At 41.3% G+C, this 20,497-nt stretch overlaps 1 protein-coding gene across 1 annotated transcript; it reads right to left on the bottom strand.

The window, feature by feature from the left end:
* Positions 1-1,745: 1,745 nt before the first annotated feature.
* On the bottom strand, positions 1,746-20,135 carry rbms1b (RNA binding motif, single stranded interacting protein 1b). Its single transcript, XM_080498047.1, has 13 exons — positions 19,846-20,135; positions 17,200-17,369; positions 15,536-15,594; positions 13,661-13,752; positions 10,402-10,559; positions 7,919-7,998; positions 7,269-7,384; positions 6,035-6,084; positions 5,852-5,939; positions 4,941-4,991; positions 4,258-4,368; positions 4,064-4,144; positions 1,746-3,989 (listed from the first exon to the last, which is right to left on the bottom strand). Exons 1-13 carry the CDS (start codon positions 19,894-19,896, stop codon positions 3,918-3,920), a joined length of 1,179 nt encoding a protein of 392 aa, XP_080354173.1. The 5' UTR covers positions 19,897-20,135; the 3' UTR covers positions 1,746-3,917.
* Positions 20,136-20,497: the final 362 nt, after the last annotated feature.

The following is a 20,497-nucleotide window of genomic DNA, read 5'->3' on the forward strand; positions in this document are numbered from 1 at the left end:
CTTTATTCATCCAGTCAGTGATATTTAACTGAAACTTTGCACTAAAGTAAAACTTCTATTACATTGCATAAATTGGATTAAACTATAAGGTACATTGAGTACTCATCTCAAAATATTGAGTTTACTTGCATATCTACATTCATGACATATTTACCAAATAATAAATTGTAAAAGGTTCCCTTATGACAATTTGTTTGGTAAATAAATTGCTAAATATTCATAAAACCATACTGGCTATTTAAAAAAAAAAAAATGCAGAGGAACAGGTTTGAATACAGCAGTAGCTTGTGATTTTAAACAGTGAAGTAGATCACCCTAGTCTGGAGTCCTTTGTTTGTGAGCATTTTATTGAGCAGCATTACCAAACATCAGTCTGCACCAATCAATAGTGACATAATAAGACAACAAAGCTTTCAGTGTGACTGCAATTAATTGAATTTGTTCAAAAGTTTGGAGGACACAAAGCAGCAAACATTTATGAAAGAGTGCTGTGAAGTTGGAGGAGAATGCCTCTGGAGGAGGAGGAGGAGGAGGAGAGTGTTTCTTGGGGAAGAGGGGCTTTCAGCTCTCTTGCTCGTAGGCGCATGTGGCACAAACACAGAAAGCTGGAGTGCGAGTTTTGCTCCTCGTCTGGAGCTGGCGGCTCCCCGTAGGGTGGCACAACACTCCACAGGACACCGCGGGGTCCCATCTGCCACGGCGAGGCCTGCTCACAGAAGACCAAATCCAAGCCTCATCAGTGCCCACCCCACCCCCCATCTACCCGCCCTTCGCCACACCGCCTGAATCCCAAAGCCTCTCTGTCCAGGCCATGCATGTTGTCAACAATACCATGTGACAGTGTTGACATGGTCCCTAGCAGGCCGCCACCGTCTGGATTGTAAGCAAGGCAATTCATAAACATTGGGGTTCCATATCACCATCACAAGTATGGATTGTTCAGTGAACTATGGTTGCGGACTTCCCTTTATTATTAGTATCACAAGGCTACATGTTTTTTTTTTGTTTTTTTTACATCATATTCACAATTTTTTTTAGAGGAAAGCGTCACCTCGAGTAGGTGGCAGTTTTCAGTCCACCCCCCCAAAAAAATAAAAAATAAATAAAATTCCACCTGCACAAAATAATGTCTCATTAATTCATCCAGTAGACGTCTGAAAAACTGATTAATGTGCGGGGTAAAGATGGCCACGGTCAAATTAGTGGCGTCTGTTTTCTGCGAGGGAGCTGGCAGCAAAGTGACCTTCGTCAGCTGCTGCATTGATGATGAGACCAAGCAGATGTTCCCCTTCTTCCACTTTTTCCTCATTTATTAGCCACGGATGCTAAAACCAGAGCCACATATGACTGTATGATATTCATCAATATCGTTTCTTTTGACGTCCCCTCGTCGGGGTTGTTACTCAAAATAATTTAGGGAAGACATTATCTTCAAGCTGTCACGTTGAAGTCATGGCAGCCATATTTTGCACATTTTAATAAGGCCAGCGTCCTTATTAACCATCCCCTGAAAGAGTGAGACGGCTTTGAATTTCATCCATGTCAAACTTCCATCATATTAACATTATCAACTGTAGGTTATTAAAAAAAATTAATAAATTCCAGGCTACAAGAAATGCTGATATATTTACATAATTTCATCATTCAACATTGCAAGGTCACAACTGGGTGCAGTCATTTAAAACAGGTGGAGTGAAGATTCCCCCGTGCAGCTCATCAGTTCTTCCTGGAAATAAATGACAAGATTTACAGCTTTTTAAAAATTTTATTCAAAAATGTCAAAAGAAATGAACAGAATAAACCACGGGCAAGAACCTACTCGATAAAAAGGCTTCAACAAACCCTATTAAAAAAAAAAAAAATACAGAAAAAGAAATTCCTTAAACTGTACATACCAGTTACTTCTGGCATTTATGGCACAAGTTAGAAAAGAAAAAAAAACTTTCATAAAACTCTGAAAATCTCTTTATTTCATCAAGCCATCTGTACAAAAAAAAAAAATCTTTATAAATTAAAAAGTTTTTCTTATAAGTTAATGACTGTTCGATACGGTGGTTGTTTATGTGAGCAATTTGTGGTTGATGCACCTCTTCAACTCCTGACCCAGACACCATGGCACTTGGCTCGGACACCACTAGCAGCATAAACCTCACAAGACAGTATTACTCCACATTCTCATGCTTTACGCACCAAGATCGAGTACAATCGCAGCGCCCTTTTCCATGTGTTGCACCCATTTGGCTATCAACCAATTAGAGCATGCTTTGTTCAGCCCCAAAACAAACAAACAAACAAACAAAAAAAAAACAACCCAAAACAACAACACTCAGATCTAGTGAAAACCCACCAAGCTTAGATGTCATTGTTGATCTTAAATGCTTCAGATCAACCTCCTGAACAAGCAGATTGTGTGAACATCAGTACTAACATGGTGCCCCTCCCCCCTCCACTGGTGACAACAATGCATCAGAAATAAAAAATAAAAAAAAAAACCCAAACAACCTGAAAGGAAACGGCTGCCTGTGGCCAGCTCCTGAGTGTGTGGCATTTGGTCTGGAAGGACGGGCTGGACCTGCTAACCCGGCCGAATGCAGAGGAGAAAGAAAACTTTGAGGTAGATAACTGGTCTGACTGACCGCGAGGTCGAAACGCACACTTTGTCCAAGACGCCGCGATCCAATCTGCACTAATCCCGTACTTTCTGCTAAACACATAGAAGCACTGTCATTTTGCATTTTAACCCCAATAATTACCCAAACATTGCATTTAACCATTCCTATGAAAATGGTTTGTGAAACTTGTCTGTGCTGATACCAGTGAAAACGCAACGCATTAAAAAGGCACACTGTCCGGACAGCAGTCTAATGTTCAGTCATGTCCCGGTTTAAGAGACAAGTTATGTCATTTTCCTCAGGAAACTGTCACAATATTTGGTGAAGTAAACTGCAATTCAAAGTGCCCAGTTTGTTTGTCTCCTATCAATGAGTGAGGTGCAATAAAATACACATTTTACCATTTATCTCTGTTTTTCTATAAGGCTTTGATTTGCCTCCCCCCCAACAATCATGTTTCCTATTATACAGTTTTTTTTGTTTTTTTTTAAGTAAAACTGATCAATACAAACTCCATCAAAGTAAGAATTAACGCCACCCAGGAACCAAAACTTTTTGACCGACAATCAAAATACATTTTCTCCATGTCACCGCCAGGGTTTAATTCCATCTTAACCCACAACGTATCTAAAAAGGCAAAGTTAAAAATGTGATCTTTCCAGCACATCCACAGGAAGGTCCTCTGTTCCTCACTGTATCTTTAATCCAATTAAATGATCGCATGTGCAATCATTTATTTCAAGTCATTTTTTTTTTTCAGAAAAATTCTAAAGTCTTTTTGGTTTCTGGAGAATAAAAGTGAAAAAAAAGAAAAAGAGAAAAAAAATCCCCGTAGCCGACTCCACAGGAAATAGCTTTTAAAATGTCCTTGCTCTCTGCACCTCTGCGGTGGCCTGTACAACTACTGTATCAAAACTATTAAGGCAAAAATTTTACGCAGACAGCAAGATCAATCTAAAGTACTATAGAGAAAATCACTTTACAAGAAAACAACACGGAACACTTCACCACAGGAACACTCACACAGCAAGCACAAAAACATTTTCAAATAAATCCTCAAAAGAAAAAAAGAAAAAAATGTGGAAAACCCTAATAAAAATAAACGTTTTCTTGTATGAAAATAAAACTTCTTTAAATATATTTCGAATCATTCAATGAACTTGGATAAGCTCTCTGACGTTGATACCAAAAAATAGTCTGGCTTAAAAATCCGAAAAGCCTGTGGGGAAACAGTGAAGATCCTCCGCGTCCACTGGATGTGCAGACGTGATGGTTCCTGCTGTTTGTCCAGATGTTACCTCAGCACTACTTGGTTTGTTGGTAGGAGTAAGGAGAGTGATTGCCGGTCGAGTCTGCCTGTGACGGAGCGCCGTTTTCCTGGAACACAAGAGTGAGAAAAACCTCACCGTTGGCTCTGACCATCTGCTGAAGCAGGAGGTTATTGTACGTACCTCCACAGGTACAGCCGACGTCTGCATGTGTGCGTATTGTCCGATATATGCTCCTTGCATAGCTGTGTTGGCAGCCATAAACTAGGGAAAGACAAAGAAGGGGAAAAAAAAAAAAGATTATAGTTACATGTTAAACGAAGTACCTCCATGTATCTTATTGGTAGAACTTGTTTAGTAATTTCTGAATCTCTCACCGCTCCTGCGTTGCCCAGAGAGAGGTGGCCCATCTGCTGAGCGAGAGGGGTCATCATGGAGGCAGGCTGCAATGACATAGCAGGGTCCATAGAGGGCGATATTACTGTACCCTGCATGAACAGAGCCAGCAGGTGAGAAGAATGCAGAGAGCCGGTGAACATAAAGTAAGGGTAAACTATAAGATAAGCGGAATTATTCAGGAACTGTAAGACGTGAAAGCAGGAGAATTCGGTTGGGGCGGGGCCTTGGGGGGGGGGGGACACAAGCGACGCTTCGTGTCAGCAGAAGGTGAGAGTGACAAGTTGTGCAAGTCGTCTGGAAGCATCTTGGCCGGCACAGTGGATCAGGAAGCGGTTTCTCATCTCCGCTGGCTCGTCTCCACGCTAAGAGAAGACGCTTCGCTCTCAATGTACACCCATCTGCTAGGAAATGTTTAGCATCTGTCATTAAATACACAGTTTTTGTGTAGGATCTCCAAAGCAGTCGTTTTCATATCTTGCACGCCAACACTTTAGTACTGTAAATCGTCAGGGATCAGTGTCACCTTATGCGTCACCTACTACTCTCACATACTATCGCTGCCTGTTGAAGGGGAGGGAAAAAATACATAAATTCTGTTTCAACCACGGTGGATAAAAAAGGTAAGACGATGAGGACAGACCGCATCAGTTACTGCACTTACTGGATGCTGCATTATGTAGGGTTGGTGATGCATCCAGGAAGGATTCGGGACCTGCAACGTCCACAAAAAATACTATTTAAACACATGGGTACTGTGAAAATAACAAGTCCTATAGTCACGCAGCCACTGGGAGAGATCAAGTAAAAATGCAGACACAGTAGCAGTGGAGCAACAAATAATATAATATTAATGGTCGGAAATGTAAACTCTACCAAACATGGAATAACTGGCCTTTTTAATGTACAGTATCATAATAGTTTGTCAATAACCCATGACACAATTGAAGTAGCATTAAAATAAACACTTTTGAAATGTAATAACTAACCAATAAATAGGGCTACATTTCTAGATTTCAAGGAAACAAAAGATTTTTGCAGGTTTTGTGCAGTAGCCATGGTGAATAGGACAGTCATCATATTCATTCACAGAGGATACACACTCTGCAGCACCTTCTTTCAATCATAGTTGTGGAAAATAATTTAGGAATTTATTACATTGTTGCTTCTTTACATTCAGAAAGGATAACCTTGTTTTTTTGGCAGTCATTACATTATTGGTGGTTACAAGCCCTTTTACATATCAAAGTAAAACATTTTAAGTATTAGTGAGTTTATACAAATACTGGGGGTGTGGCAGGTGCATCTCCAAAAAGGACAATACCATTAAAAGAATAGTTATTTCCCTGTAGGCATGATGATGGACTGTGACATGCCCATAACTGAGATGAGCTCTCTCTCAGTAGAACCTGGAGGACTTATAAACTGAAATTAAAAATAAAATGTTGGAATATCCTGATTTCCTTGGAAATTATGGGAAACTCAAACTATAATATATTAAATGCACCTACAGACTAAAATATCGCTGTCATGATTTTTTCCACTACATTTTTCCAGCAAGAGAAAGATTCAAACCTGATATGTTGAAACTGGAGACATGTATGGAGACATGGACGTTTGGGCGATCATCCTGTTTGAAATACTGTACGCTGGGGGAAAAAACCTGTCAACACAGACGCAGGATCCGTTTTTTTAATGAGGTGCGAAGAAAAATGTGGTTAGCACGACAGTGCAAGCTTCGTGCAAAACGTGAATTACCCATTTTGCATAGCGGCTGCACTGGGGTCATATGTGAGTGTCATTCCAGCCTGAAAAGATAGAAATTGATAGAAAGTCATCGTCTGCTGTGTGAAGCTGAAAGCTGGATTTGTTACACAGGTGAGATGAATGTCATAAACACATATATGAGTTATACGCAAGTTTTTAGTCCAGCACTTTGATAAGGTAGTTAATTTAGGGAAAAATAAAAGCTTAAAATACATATTGCAGCAATCCTGAGCAAACATTTTCTAAAAAAAAATACTCAAAAACTCAAAACCATCTCCACGTTTGAATGACTACAATTCTATATTTTGAATTGATTCAGATTGCACAGTTCGATTAGATTAGCGAGATTTGTCAAAAATATAAACTGAGTCAATGCTTCAATATTAGCGTGTGTTGTGACTGGAGGTTGCAGATGTGTGACCATGCTGATGATTATCTTTTTGTGACTGATTGCTTGGACTGCAGAGGTCCCGGGGGGGGGAGTATCGATGAGCAGTTTGGGCTATACAAGATAGCCTTAAACAGTCAAGGCATTATGAATATTAAGACAAATCCTGCTGGCAAAGATCAAATCTACAGCTTATATTTATATCATTTTGTAAAGGACAAAAAAAAAAGGCAGAAAATAGCAGTCTATTTTCTGTTTATATTTTACATTTTCAGATTTGGTTGAGTGACGGGGGTGGGGCCACACTGCAGTCTATATTAAACACACACACACACACACACACACACACACACACACACACACACACACACACACACACACACACACACACACACACACACACACACACACACACACACACACACACACACACACACACACACACACACACACACACTACCTGTTGAATACACCCTACGCAAACATGCCTCCAAGCAGTTGTAATGGCAATTGTAGTTAATTCTTGCAAAACAAGCTAAGCACGAAGTATTTGCAATATGTCTGACTATATTAGAACTTTAACTGAAAATGAGCTGAGCAACAGCAGAGAAGACATGCAAGTAGAGTAGATGGTGTCACATAATGCAAATGTAAAATTATTGAAATCGTTGCTATTACACTACACATTTTTTTACTCAAGTGCCAGTGGAACATCAAACTCCGAAGAGAGCCACACTCCTGCAGGCCTGAGGTTGGTTCATTTAGACTGCTGCGTGTTCATTGATTGGTGGGCGTTCGTTGCTGTCGCTCTCATATTGCATCCTGAGTATCACTTACCAGTCTGGAGTCACTGTCTCTCGCCCAGGAACGGCCATTTTGGCTGAATTTATTCTGACTCTGTCTCTTCTTTTGTCCGCCATCAGCAAACTTACAGAGTAATGGTTCGGACGGCGCTGGAGGAAAAGAAAAGGGCCATAAAACAAAAGGGCTCATCTTGAACAAACACTGTCACACACACACACATATTTGTCTATCATTGCTCGCCATGCCGTCATTCACTCCCTGAAGCATGGGAGTACACGTTTCCTCGGCTGCCTGGAAATGCAGACATCTAATTTGGCAGCTGTGGAGGCTGTAATCCCCTCCCCTTTCTAAACAGGGCAAGGCCGGCAGAGACTATTTCAGTCTAATAATCCAATTAAAAAGCTTAGAGGAGTAGGAGACACCAAGAGGAGCCCTCGCTCTCGCTCGTCTTTGTGCTCTGCCACTCGGGGCTTAGAGTTTGTGAGCTCTTTACCAGCAGACGCTCTGACTCCTGTTCGAGGCATGAGTCATCATGTGAAGTCGTCACGCTTGTACGACCCCGCCCACCACGGCCAGCAGTGTTTCTTTCACGAGCATTGTTTTAATATAGTGCTGCAGAAAGACTGATCACACTGGGATTCGTCGTTGCATTACGCAAATGGGCATGTAGCTTGTGCTCTTACCTGGGGTGCCTGCAGGTGTCTTAATGAACTTCCCGTTGAAGTGGGAAATAACTGCGTCACATTTTTCAGTAGACTCCATCCTGAAGTCATACAGGACACACAAAGCACAGCGTTGGTTGTTTGTTGTGGCAACATGCGTACTTTACTTTATAGAAAGGTGGAGGTGGTTGAATCATTAAAAGATGAATAAAGACAATTGAAAATGCCTAATCATTCTGGCTGGGCACGTCTTTCAGAGCACTCCTTGGTACAAACATTCCTATGATGCATTGATATTTTCGTTTTGTGCATCTTAACTCTGGATGTGTCTGTCAGGTACGTCTGTCAAAGGTCAGGTTAGGCAAGTACAGCTGGCGGAAGTGATCATTGTTACTATAATTAAACCGCCCAATCAGTGTTGAAATATTTTCTTTGTAAAGAGTTGCATTTGTCCATACACAAGAATCTCTGTCTGATCATTAACAAAGCAGTCTCTTTAGTATTATCTTTAGACTAGGACCTCAACAACAAAAAAAGGGTCGCATTTTAATATTATGTTGGACCATCTTTAGCTTTGATCACGACACGCGTTCACTGCGGTTGTCAGAAAAATGTTTTCCGCCCAGTTCTCTTTGCATTGTGTGTGGAAATGCTTTTGCTTTCAGTATTAAAACACACCCAGGGTTCTATTGTTGTTTTTTTCTGCTATTTGACCCGTTTCACCAAACGTGATGATGACGATGATGATGTTTCTCCACTATCCCTTCGGCTTTTAATAATGCGTTGGACAGTTCTTAACCCAATTTTAGTCGTTTCTGAAATCCCCTTAGACGTTTTGTCTGCTTGATGCATGCTAATGATCTGACCCTTCTTAACTAGGATAACATGTTGTAGGATAAAACACTTGGAATTAAACAGCTGTTGTTAACACTTTCATATATCAGGAACAGGACATGAGCACACGGGCATGCACATGCTGAGCAGTGCGACTCTGGTGAACATCTGGGATGTTAGTCTAATAACTACGTCTACCGTGTCCTCATGTGTTTACCCCCACAGATTTCCTGCCCGGCTAGTTTCGTTCTAGCTATTGTTGCTCTCATGCTCCTGTTCCGCCCGCTCCTCCCAAACCACTTCATGCTCGCCGACATCCAAAGCATTCGGTGATGCAGCATTTAAAGCCTTCCCATCCTCTTGGTATGCTCATCAAGGGTGCCATCAATCTTTCGAATGAGGCGCAGTCGTTTGGACCGTCGCGCTTCCAGCAAGTTAGTTTTGTTTCTGAAGCTCTTGTGCAGAGTTCTGCGTAACACCAGGAACTAAATATGAGATAACTACTCTTTGTGAGACTTATTTCCACACAAACCCCCCCCCCCCCCCCCCCAAACAAAACACCATCTTAAAATCAGACACATGCAGCAATAATAATTCAGTGTCAAAACTTAAGGAGGTTTTCATGTGACAAGGGGAAAAAAACAGTTTCTGCCCCCTGAATCTTCATTAAACTGTTTGATATGCATCTTGAAAAAAAGCTCTTAAAATGTCACTGTTCTTTTGGTAATTGTATATAAGCCACTAGCGTGCATGGGATGCACGTGAAGTTAAACGATGACCATAAATTGCCCCCGAGATGTGAATATCTTGTCTCTCTACGTTTGCCCTGTGATGGACTAGCGACCGGTTCCGGGTGTATCCTGCTAGGATTGGCTCCAGCGTCCCACAACTCTGAACACGATTAAGTGGTATAGATGATTGACCGATGGATGGAAAAAGATTAGTCATGCAGCAGTATTGTATTACAGCAATTATGCATATAAATTAGTTCCATTACCAACTGCAAGTTTCTTTACTCCATTATTAAGAAAGGGATTTTGCTATTTGTGATGTTATTCCTGTTTTTTTTTTCTCAACAAACCGTGATCTTCCCGTTACCTGTTGCAAAGATGTTCCTCTTTGCCGTTTTTTTTTTTTTTAGCAAACAAAGCAAAAAGGCAGGGCTGACAACCACTACTGGAGGATATACTTCACTTAATTCAATTATAGCTATATTTGGCTGCCAAAGAGATGCTTGTGTGCACTTGACAGCCTGCAGGGACCTTGTGAGCAACCTGCAGGGCCTGCTCTAAAAACAGTGATCAGTACAAACATTTTGACTTATTATGTGAATTACCGGCTTCTTCAAAAAGTCCCCAAAGGAGTCCTTTCTAAACTTATCTCCACAAGTTTGTCAAGAGAGACATTTGCAAAATATTCAGAGATGGATTCATTGACTTTTAAATAGTAAAACGACAGAAATGTATCAGAAATAAGACTTGACTATTAACTGTCAGTAAAGGTGAATTGTGCAACTTGCATTTTGTAGTTTTGTAGCAAGCGGTCCTTCGTGTCACTCCACATTATTGCAGTAGCCATGTTTTGGTTTTTTTTAAATGGCGATTGCTCCTAGATTAACGCCGTTTCTCAACACTAGTTTGATTCCACTAAAAATGGCAGGGGATACCAACCTTGCAAAGCCCACTCCTCTGCTGACTCCGCAGGAGTCCCTCAGGATGCGCGTGGACACAACCTGGCCAAAATGCTTCAGCATGTTCTCCAGTTCCTGCTCATTCATCGACAGAGGCAAGTTGGAGATGTAAAGGTTCGTCGGATCTTGTTCTTGTTGCTGTACGATGAAAAAAGAGGAAGACACGTCAGCACATTAGTAGTAATATTGAAACCACACCCGATATTGGTTATTTAGCCATTAGTAATGTATGGGACTGGGTGAACGAGCACTATTCCTGTAAAAGGCGAAGCATTGAATACCCTAAAACAGTGTAATGGGGTTATCACAACTGCGCTAATCGCTGGTTTCTTCTGTGTGCCTCTGTTGGGGATTTCAGGTATTAAATGGTTGCTAAGAGCAGTTATAAGAAGATATTTACATACAGCCTCTGGTGGCTTACTGGCCTCATGAGCTGATTTCTTGCCCTGTTTTAATAGCATCAGCAGAAACACAAGACGACCCTGCGAGTCCCTGGAGGGTGGCCTCCCATCATTAATATTCATCAGTGAGGTGTTGTTCAGAGTCAGCAACAGGAACAGGTTGGAGCGCAAACAGGAATGTAATGACAGAAAATCCGACGTTTCACAATTAGGAGGACTAAAAAAAAACTCTTGTAGCCAAGTCATCAACAAACCCATTGTTCACGCTGAATAGGAAAACACAAAATGATTTGAAGATATAGTGTGATGGCCTATAGATGAGGATGTTTTGCTTTAATTCTATGGGCGTATTCATTTGCTCATTCAAACATTAAAATGCAACTTCTTTTAGGTCTTTAGTGGCAGAGCTGAGCATTTATCCTGTCGTGTGCTTCATCAAACAACAGTGAGGAAACTGATTAATTCTTAATAAGACTACGTCTTAAATTATTCACCATTTCTTGATCATACTTTCAGCCAGGTCTTAGTTTTACCCGAGGGCACAAAGCCGACTTGTGACTCAGTCATTGAAATGCTCAGGGTGCGATGAATGACAGAATGTTTCATTGGTGAAATCAGCCACAAACACGCCTCCTTTTCAAGACTGACAATATCTAATAACTGCAATCTGACCAACTGAAAGGTTTAAGCAAAGTATTGGAAAAATACAACAAATATCAAAGATATTACAGTAAAGCACATGTGCAATGATTTTGAGCTGAGAAATCTTTCTTCCAATGAGAACCGAGATGTGGAATCCTGGCCCAGGCGGTGCCGCGGTCCTGCAGGTTTTAGGCGTCTCCCTGCTCCAACATGCCTGAGTTTGATAGATATGTCCTCAGGAAGTGCAGCAGAAAGCCACTCATTACAATCCATCCTCTTTGAGTGCAATTGCTTGTATAGTGTGACATATAACTATGTCGTATTTAGATGTTTTTATAGCGCTTTTCAGCTATTTCTGTCCAAGCACTCGAACGACCGGTGAACACAACTCTGCCAGAGCGTTGAAGTAAAGGCTTTTGTGTGAATGATTAGATTTTTTTTTTTTTATTATCCATTCTGAGAGAACAAATGCAAGAACAGTTTTCCTGGAGGTGTACGTGTTGTTTTCTGACTTGCAAAGTCATGAAGGAATCAGCTATATGCACAGTGTGGTTTTGGCTGTCTGAAACTGAAGACAAGCAATAGTTAGGACATTTTATGTTGATATTTGATTATGTTGGAGAGTAAGACAGACTCGTGGACTGACAACAAGCAGGTTGAGAATAGTCTTGACAGAAATACTTTAAACCTTGCCTCTCAACACCACAGTGTGGCTGCTTCTATGAGCGACATCTACTAACAACGCACCATAAAAAGAAGCGGCATCAATTGCAACACGAGCACTGCAGTGAAACTACAAGTTGCTGATTTGAAGTAAAATGCTGGAAAACATCCAGATCCTTCATTTATTTCTATACAAAACGTTTCTTCCCTGTACATAAATGTTAGGTCCCTTACGGGCGACGGCCACATCACACACAGTCTGATGTCGAAACACCACCACCCGGTTTTTCAAAAGATTTGACGTCATTATATGACGAACAAGTTGAGAGACAACAAGAATGCAGCCTAACAATTAGACCGCTGGCCTTTCACATACTTGTGAGACCATGTTATTCACTATGTTCACAGTGCTGCTTTAGATGCAGCTATATGTTGGAACAGCCACGTTCACAACAGGCGGACAAAGGCTTTGCAGTTGCGTTTATTAGAAAAAGCCTGTGAGGAGTGGAACAAACCGTGTGTCATCTGATTGCTGGTTTCAGCGCAGGATGTCGCCAATGTCTCTAAGTATTAGTTTGATGCTTTTTCTCACCTATTGTGAAATGTTAATATTATTGAATTCTTCTGAATCCATAGAGGTTGTCATTAATCCCATATCTGTATGATGACAGGTTTTTTTTACAGGCTTTCATAAACCTTAACAAAGGAGAAAAACCTGATATAAACTCAGAGGCGAGGCTTTAATAGCACCTTTACACACCAACGTGAAACCATTAACTGCACAAATAAGAGTTAGACTTCACCAAGATAACAAAATGAAAACGAAAATGAGATGGGTGATTTACACGGAAGCAGGAAAGACGGAGCACAAGCGAAAGGGTGCAGCGGGTGAGGGTGGAGCTTTTTGTTGATATGGCAAACATCTTTGTTGTTACAGGTTGTCAAAGGCTCACTGGGATTGTCTGAGATGACAGATGAACATCAGCTCTGCCATCAAGCTAAATACACTACAACACCCCAAGTCTCTGTTTAACCCTCTGAAAAAGGACAATTCATATTTATTATGTGACCCTAACCCGGCAGAATACAGTCAGCCTCGAACACACTACCCCCTCATTATATCATTATCCTGTTCATTTCAGAATCGTCAATAATAAGGTTGAAAGAGCCACGCCTTGTAAAAACTTGTTTCATTGGCGAGCAAACAGAGATCACGGCGGCATACCGACGCACAAGTCACATTTGAGATGTAAATGTGTCCGCAAATTTTGAGCGCAACACAGACGAGAAAAAATGAAGCACATTTCCACATACAAACAGTTTTTTTCCCCCGCAGGTTTCCTTCATAACTCCGTGTGTCAAGTACTGCCGAGTACTACTCAGCATGTGGCCTGCAGTCAGGGATTCCAGGCTTGCTATTTAATACCACCAGGATTAGGTTTAGGTTGCCCGACCAGCCAGATGGAGGACAACAGTGTTACAGGGTGACTTGTTTAGATGTGATATCGGGATTAAAGTGTAATCAATCCTCACCTTTGCCATCTGAGCTTGAACACCCGTCGTCTTCAGGGCGGCCACAGCCTTCTGCGCTGCAGCGGGGCTGTCGAAGTCCACAAAGCCATATCCTGAGGAGACAAGCAGCACAGTTGGAATAAAATCCGACATGCAAAACCGCTCGTGGTCAGAATACTGGTTTGCGTGTGCTGCTCTCTGTGATGAAGAGCTACGAGCTGTGTGCATCGGTTTGTATATGACGATGATGTGTTTTTATTGTGGTATGATTTCACCTTGATGCAGCGTGTATCAGTCTGTGTTAAAGTGCTCAAGTTCTTTTGTGTGTGCACGTGCGTGTGTGCGTGCGTGCGTGGAGGCAAAATGTGCTGATGCAGACGCCAGTGGCCTGGGTCAGCTCTTTGTCCGGGGGGGCGCAAACAGGGTGCACCTATAGTCTTTAGCCTCTACTGGACTTGCTATATTTAGCCTATTCAAAATGAAGTATGGTGAAAATGTCCCGACTCTCTCCGCTGAGGAACGAATGTCACCGTTAATAAACGCTTTATGCAAATTGTCAGACGTCACACAAGTTGTAGAATAATAATCGATTTTCTCTTTTTGTTAATCATATCAATGTTTTCCTCATTAGCAATAATTGTCGGGGCGAATTTGCTTTTCGCGGGAATGGACTGGTGACCTGTCCAACAGGGTGCGGACACAGCCTACACCCATATTCAGCCCCAGCAGTTGGATTAAACAGTTTGGGAATTGGAAAACTGGATGGATAATAACTCTATGAGTTGCAGCAGACATGGAAAAATGTAGCTCACAGGCTACATTCACTGGGCTCCTGTCATTGTCGCCTGCAAACTTATTTCTAAAACCAATAACTATTTGGACTACAGAACTAGAATGAAGAGAGTACTTTTAACCACATGTGATTCTAATTTATTGCAATTAGTCTGTCATCTACTAATGAACATATTATAATGGGAAATGTATTGTGCATTTCAATTAATTAAACCCAAAATGTGTCATAACAGTGATTTCTATCGTCAGGAAATCCTGCTCTGTTTAGGTTTATTTACCTGAAGACTGGTTTCACAAGTGCATCTGCAACTTTTTGTGCCCTACTAGCAGCTCTGGTTCTTTTCAGGTGTACAATACTGCCGGGGCAGGATTCCTATTAACAATCAAGTGGAATTCATATTTCAAGTAAGGATGGTTAAAGCAGATTTTAATATTTTTTGAAGGTTTGTTGAATCACAAATTTGAGTCTACATTTTTTTTTTCCGTTTATGAAAACGTAGAGATATGTTTTATGATAAATAAAACTGAACATTGCTACCTTAGTTTTGACTGAAAGTTATTTTAAAACAGTGTCTTTTAGACAAATAAAGACAATTTTGTATCTTTAATGAACAAGAAGTTAAGGTAAAAGCCATTGCTGAATTCGATTTTAAATTCCTCTAATGTGTTAAACAGTGTCGCCTTACACGGGGCGTGTTTGATTAAGCAGCATCTGTATAATCCAGAGGAGAGTGACAGAGCAATCTCTTAGTCTCATCGCCACTATATAGAATTAGTAAGTCAGGTAGGAAGTCCACTCGAACCAACCCAGATGGCCGATTCTTCCCAGGAGTCATGCACGGCAGTAACAGCAGCAGACAAGGGCTGTGGCCTAAAATAACACAAGCTGGGAGGCAACATTAAGTAGCCACGCTGTCTGTTTCCTGAGCTGCATGGATCATCTGAAAAGCACACAGTGCGCTGAAGGACCGACTGTTTTGATAGGAGTCACACACAGGATGTCGGCCATTTGGGAGGAAATTTGGAGAAAACGTAGGTCTTTACTTCCATTTGCTCTCTGGAAGGGGATAAAAATGCTGATACAAACAGAAACGTTTCACCCACCTTTACATTTATTTGTAGCTTTGTCCAGGATAGCTTTTGTTGAAACTATTTTGCCATACCTAAAATAAAAGGAGCAGAAAGACGAGACATTGTTAGTTCGTTTCATACCGCCCGCGCACCCACCCACACACCCACACACCCACACACCCACACACACACACACACACACACACACACACACACACACACACACACACACACACACACACACACACACACACACACACACACACACACACACTCTTGAGCAATGCTTCATGACATCATTGCAGAAAAATGAGAAACAGGAAGTGGTTTCCATGTGGCGCTAAAAACCCCTCGACGTGTGCAAAGCTCTAATCACACGTCTCAAATAGTCCCTTTTTCTTCAGCAAAAAAAAACAAAAAAACAAAACAAAACAAAAAATACTATATCAGCGGTTATACAAGGACTTTCAGTAGAGAATATGGGTCACTGGGTGATGACCCTGTCCAGTAAAAAACTATTAGTCTATCTTATAAAGGCACAATTTTACCATTTACCATTCAAGTATAGGAATAATCTTCACATAATGTTAATCGATAACCAATTTTCTATTTTTCTTGGTATAGCAAACCACTTCCTTATAAAACAGACATTATGACATTTAAAACTGGTTTTGTTCATATTGTTGCGAAAACATATACCAGAGCTGTTGAAGTAACATGCTAATTACAGGAAATTGCTGGAGAACGCCTTATAATAATGAAACAGTTTCAAGGTTAGAAGGTATCAAACCCTCATTTACAAATTAAGATATTAGATAAATGCAACAACAGTTATATAAAATACAAGGACAAGAGAAATGTATACTTCCTTTCTAAACATCCTGCTTGAGATATTCATCTGAACCATATCTTTTGTTCACAATATATTTTATCGCAGGGGCAGTGAATTTAATCTGTATGTAAATAATGTGTAGAAAGCTGAAGTAGTTTACTATTTGTGACACATAATGACACCGATACAAGCCACAAAACACCGTGCAGACCAATCTGCTACGGATTATCAGAGCTGCTAAACTGGGTGAAAGTGCATGAACTTACCACCCTTCTTTCCCTGATATCAAATGAGTCAGCTGATGCATAGTTTTACTCTCAACCGTAACCTTCCTGTAGCATCAATTTCTCCTGCATGAACATGTGCGTATCATGAACTAAAGCCACTTTGGAGGCGATTAATCCGATCTTAGGAGAAACTGAATGCACCAGAAACTAAAGCTCATGTTGTCCCTTCATTGACGAATGACTTAAGCAAGCACATTTAAAATCGCTATAATTTCCAACCAAACATGCAGAAAAATAACCATTTCGGCTTCAAAGAAATTGGAGTTCTGAACTGCAACCATTCACAATTAAATAAATACACACACACTCCTTAAGTGAAGATAAAAACACCCTCAAAGTATATATTTTTGAATTTAATATTTTAGTGACATTGCTTCCGTATTTACTACCATTCCAAAATCAACCAAATGAATCCTTGTATTTCCAAAATGGCAAATTCACATGTAAAGCTGCACTTGTTCACTACTTGTTCTGAGTTCTTGCCAATAACTGCTAATACGTGACAGCCAGCGCAAATTGAAACTGAACTAGGGAGGCTGAAATCAATCGATAACCAATCAATAGCGGATAACACTCACGGCTGACAGAGCTTGACCAGGTCATGGTCTGTGGTTGACGGGGACAGGCCTCGGATGTAGAGGTTTGTTTTGCTGAGCTGGTCCCAGCCTGCAGTGCTGCTGCTGCTGCTGCTGTTGTTGGTGCTCGGACTGGGTGGCGCCATCGGGTGTGACGATGGGACAACAGGTGGCTGAAATGGGCAGAGACACAGTCGTTTGAAGTCAATTTCATTGCACGTTATCCTTTCGAGATACATGTGTTGCACCAATAACAGCATCCCTCAAAGCCAGAACTTTCTTGAAATCGCTCGTATGCTGCGCAATCATGCACAAGGGAAAAACGTGATTTTCGGTGTGGATACTGGAGAGGACGTCGTCATGGTATCATGCGTGTATCTGTCCATTGTGGGGATTAATGCCTTGCTGAGCAGTGATCCATATGTGCAGACCAATCTCCACTTCCACAGTCAGCACAATCAGTCTACAGGGACCTCCGGCTTTGACATCAGTGTCACAGTGATGCTACAATGCCTCAGGGTGTTGGCAAAGCTATTGCTGTCCTCTCTGGTGTAGTGTTACACTTCCTGACCTTAATGCCCTCATTCACAAGTAGATTTAGTCATTTAAATTGTATGCAAGTTGCTTTAAGTTTGGCTGTATCGTTTTAAAATTCTTATTGCTGCATTTAGTAGCTGTGCAACATGTCCAGCTGAGAGCGAGGGGTTAAAAGAACACATTTCTAGTTGTTGAGCAACTGAACATTGACAAGACCCAGATGTCTTGGTCTGACAGACTTTTGTCTTTTTCCTGACTATCTGACACTGATTATGCAGCTGAACCCCCGCCCTCCCCACCTCTCCCCACTCTATCTCTCTGAGGAATCACAAGCTGAGAGGAAGGCGAAGGAATCCCAAGCATGAAGCAGTGACAAGATTGAGCAACAGAAGTCTGGATGTCAGTCTGGAGGATCTTCTGTTGTGACTGACTGGTTAACCACCTCACATGCCTCCACCATGAAATGAGTTTAGCCTCCAGTTTTCAAAACCGGTGGCAGAAGTCCTTCAGTTCCTCCAACAAAACCTCCAGTCACCTGCCATTTAAAGCATGACCAGCATCACCGTTTAATAACAAAACAAATGTGGTATTGTGGCCACGCAAAATGGTTCCAGATTGTAAAAGGTGAGCAAGTCTTGAATTTGAATAGTGGCCTAAATGGCTATTTTGTATTACTGCCAAGGTTGGAGGTTGTAAAAATGGAACCTTACTAATAAATACCAAATGTCACATCATAATGATGTGCAGGAATAATAATCACAAGTGGTGTGGGTCATACTGAACCAGTCTCAATAGCATTGCTTCATATTCTTTCACATAAATAGGACATCTCATGGTTTTATTCAAAGGATAATATATTTTTTCCTCGGCTGTTCTGTAGATTTTCCACAGATATAAACTATCCGCCCAGTCAGTTATTTCACTATTTCTATTCATCTGTACCAGTGCGGAATGATGAATCTGCTTCTGTTGATCAGAAAGTTTGAAGATATCAAACTGATATTGGGTACAGTATATAATTGCATCAAGACAATAAATTGAAACTGATCACATGGAACTCTACACATTTGTAAAACATGTAATTTTCCATTGACCATGACAGCGTTTTACTAATTTACCAAATGGCAGGTAGACAGCAATTAATTGCATCTAGGGTACAAGTAGGAATTCCGGGTTCTATATATACCATGACATGACAAACACATATACTTTTAACTTAGACAACACAAACACAAACCCTGAATGTGCATTATATATGATCAACTTTGTTTTGAGGTGCTTGAGCGGTCAGATATAGGCTTGTGAGATGGGGAGAGGACGGCATCTTATCAGCCAGCTCCAGACCAGCAGACCCTGTCATATCCTCGCTGGAAATATACACAGGGTTTCCAGTAACAGGCCTCGCCCATGGAGCTTTAGCCACAGGATAACAGCATGACCACCACAGAGTAAATATGTTCATTCAAATCTCAAGGGGGGGGGGGGGGACGACTTCAGGGGAGTTGTAAAGAACTGTATGTCATTGGAACAAAGTGGATCTATCAGGCAAACGTTTGATTTCATTTTTTTTTTTTTAATGTACGAGAAATGTGATTAACAAAGCCAGACAACACAGTGGGTGGCTTTGGATGCAACCAGTAAATAGTCCTAATAAACAAATGATTTATTATATTTTGAAGTTAGATTTTCAATTAGGAAGCATTTAATATCTGCTGCTCTGGAGGAGTCAATATGTAGAATGTGGATGCGTTTGGTTGTCTCTACAAACGAGGGCAATAGCAAGATTGTGTGCACTTCACAATTTAAAATCTATCAAATATATCTCGGGCTCTTACAGAGTGTTGTAAGAGAGAGTGTTTTATCCAGTTTTTTTTGTTTATCGGGCGAATGTACTGGTGTCCTGGGCCTCGCAGTGGTCGACGAGGACCACAGCCCTCGCAAGAGGTAGTGACCGGCTGAAAAAGTGGCCTATATTTGGAGATTACACTGCAAACATGAGCACATCAACTTTTACACAACAACAACAACTTCTCTCCGCTCACGTTAAGCTATTTAACGACAGAAAGATGACATGACTCGAGAACATAACAGGGAGCTTTGGTAAACATTTACCTGTTTGCGATACGGCGTCCTCAGTGGGTTTCCACTATTTGCAAAGATCATCCTCACTGTGGAGAGGAGGGTCAGTTCTCTGCGAGCCCAAAAAAAATTCTATCGCTGTTACAGGAAAACTCCGCGTCTGAGTGGACAACTGGTTGACATAGGCGTCCTCTTTACTCCGCTAAAGCACAACAAAGCGTGTTCCTGCGCATATTCGCCAAGTACATGTCCTTGTTATCCCACTATCCTTTAAAAAAGATACACCTTCCGTAAAACGTCCCAACTTCGATCCACCGGCCCTGTTTGTATGACCGCCTTCATTGATTTGCAGTCAACGCTACCAGTACAGGCGCCGCCACGGCGGGGCGAACCATTTATGTCAACGTCCGGGGGTGAGTGGCGAGTGCGAGTCTATAACAAACTACAATGATGTGAGGTTTTGCTTGATATGCATTAAAATTAGATTCTTGAATAATGATAAAAATGCTTTTCCTAATGTTTCAACTGTTTTACTTACGTTATTATGTAAACAAAGGGCATTAAGACATGGCTACACCCCTGCGTTTCACCCCTGCGAAAAGGACGCATACCAAACGTTCCACCTGGTGAGTTTCATGCTTGAAAGTGGAGAGTGAAAATCAAGCTTGGTGTCACTTATAAACAC

The sequence above is a fragment of the Blennius ocellaris genome (assembly GCF_963422515.1).
Source record: "Blennius ocellaris genome assembly, chromosome: 6".
Classification (NCBI taxonomy): Eukaryota; Metazoa; Chordata; class Actinopteri; order Blenniiformes; family Blenniidae; genus Blennius; species Blennius ocellaris.

Bases quoted from the DNA above. Each gene is read 5' to 3' on its own strand.
- rbms1b (XM_080498047.1), bottom strand. From the start codon at position 19,896: ATGATCTTTGCAAATAGTGGAAACCCACTGAGGACGCCGTATCGCAAA. The intron at 17,370-19,845 runs GTAAATGTTTAC...TGCCCATTTCAG, and splicing joins GGACGCCGTATCGCAAACAG to CCACCTGTTGTCCCATCGTC. The intron at 4,369-4,940 runs GTAAGTGCAGTA...CTGTTCATGCAG, and splicing joins CCTACATAATGCAGCATCCA to GGTACAGTAATATCGCCCTC.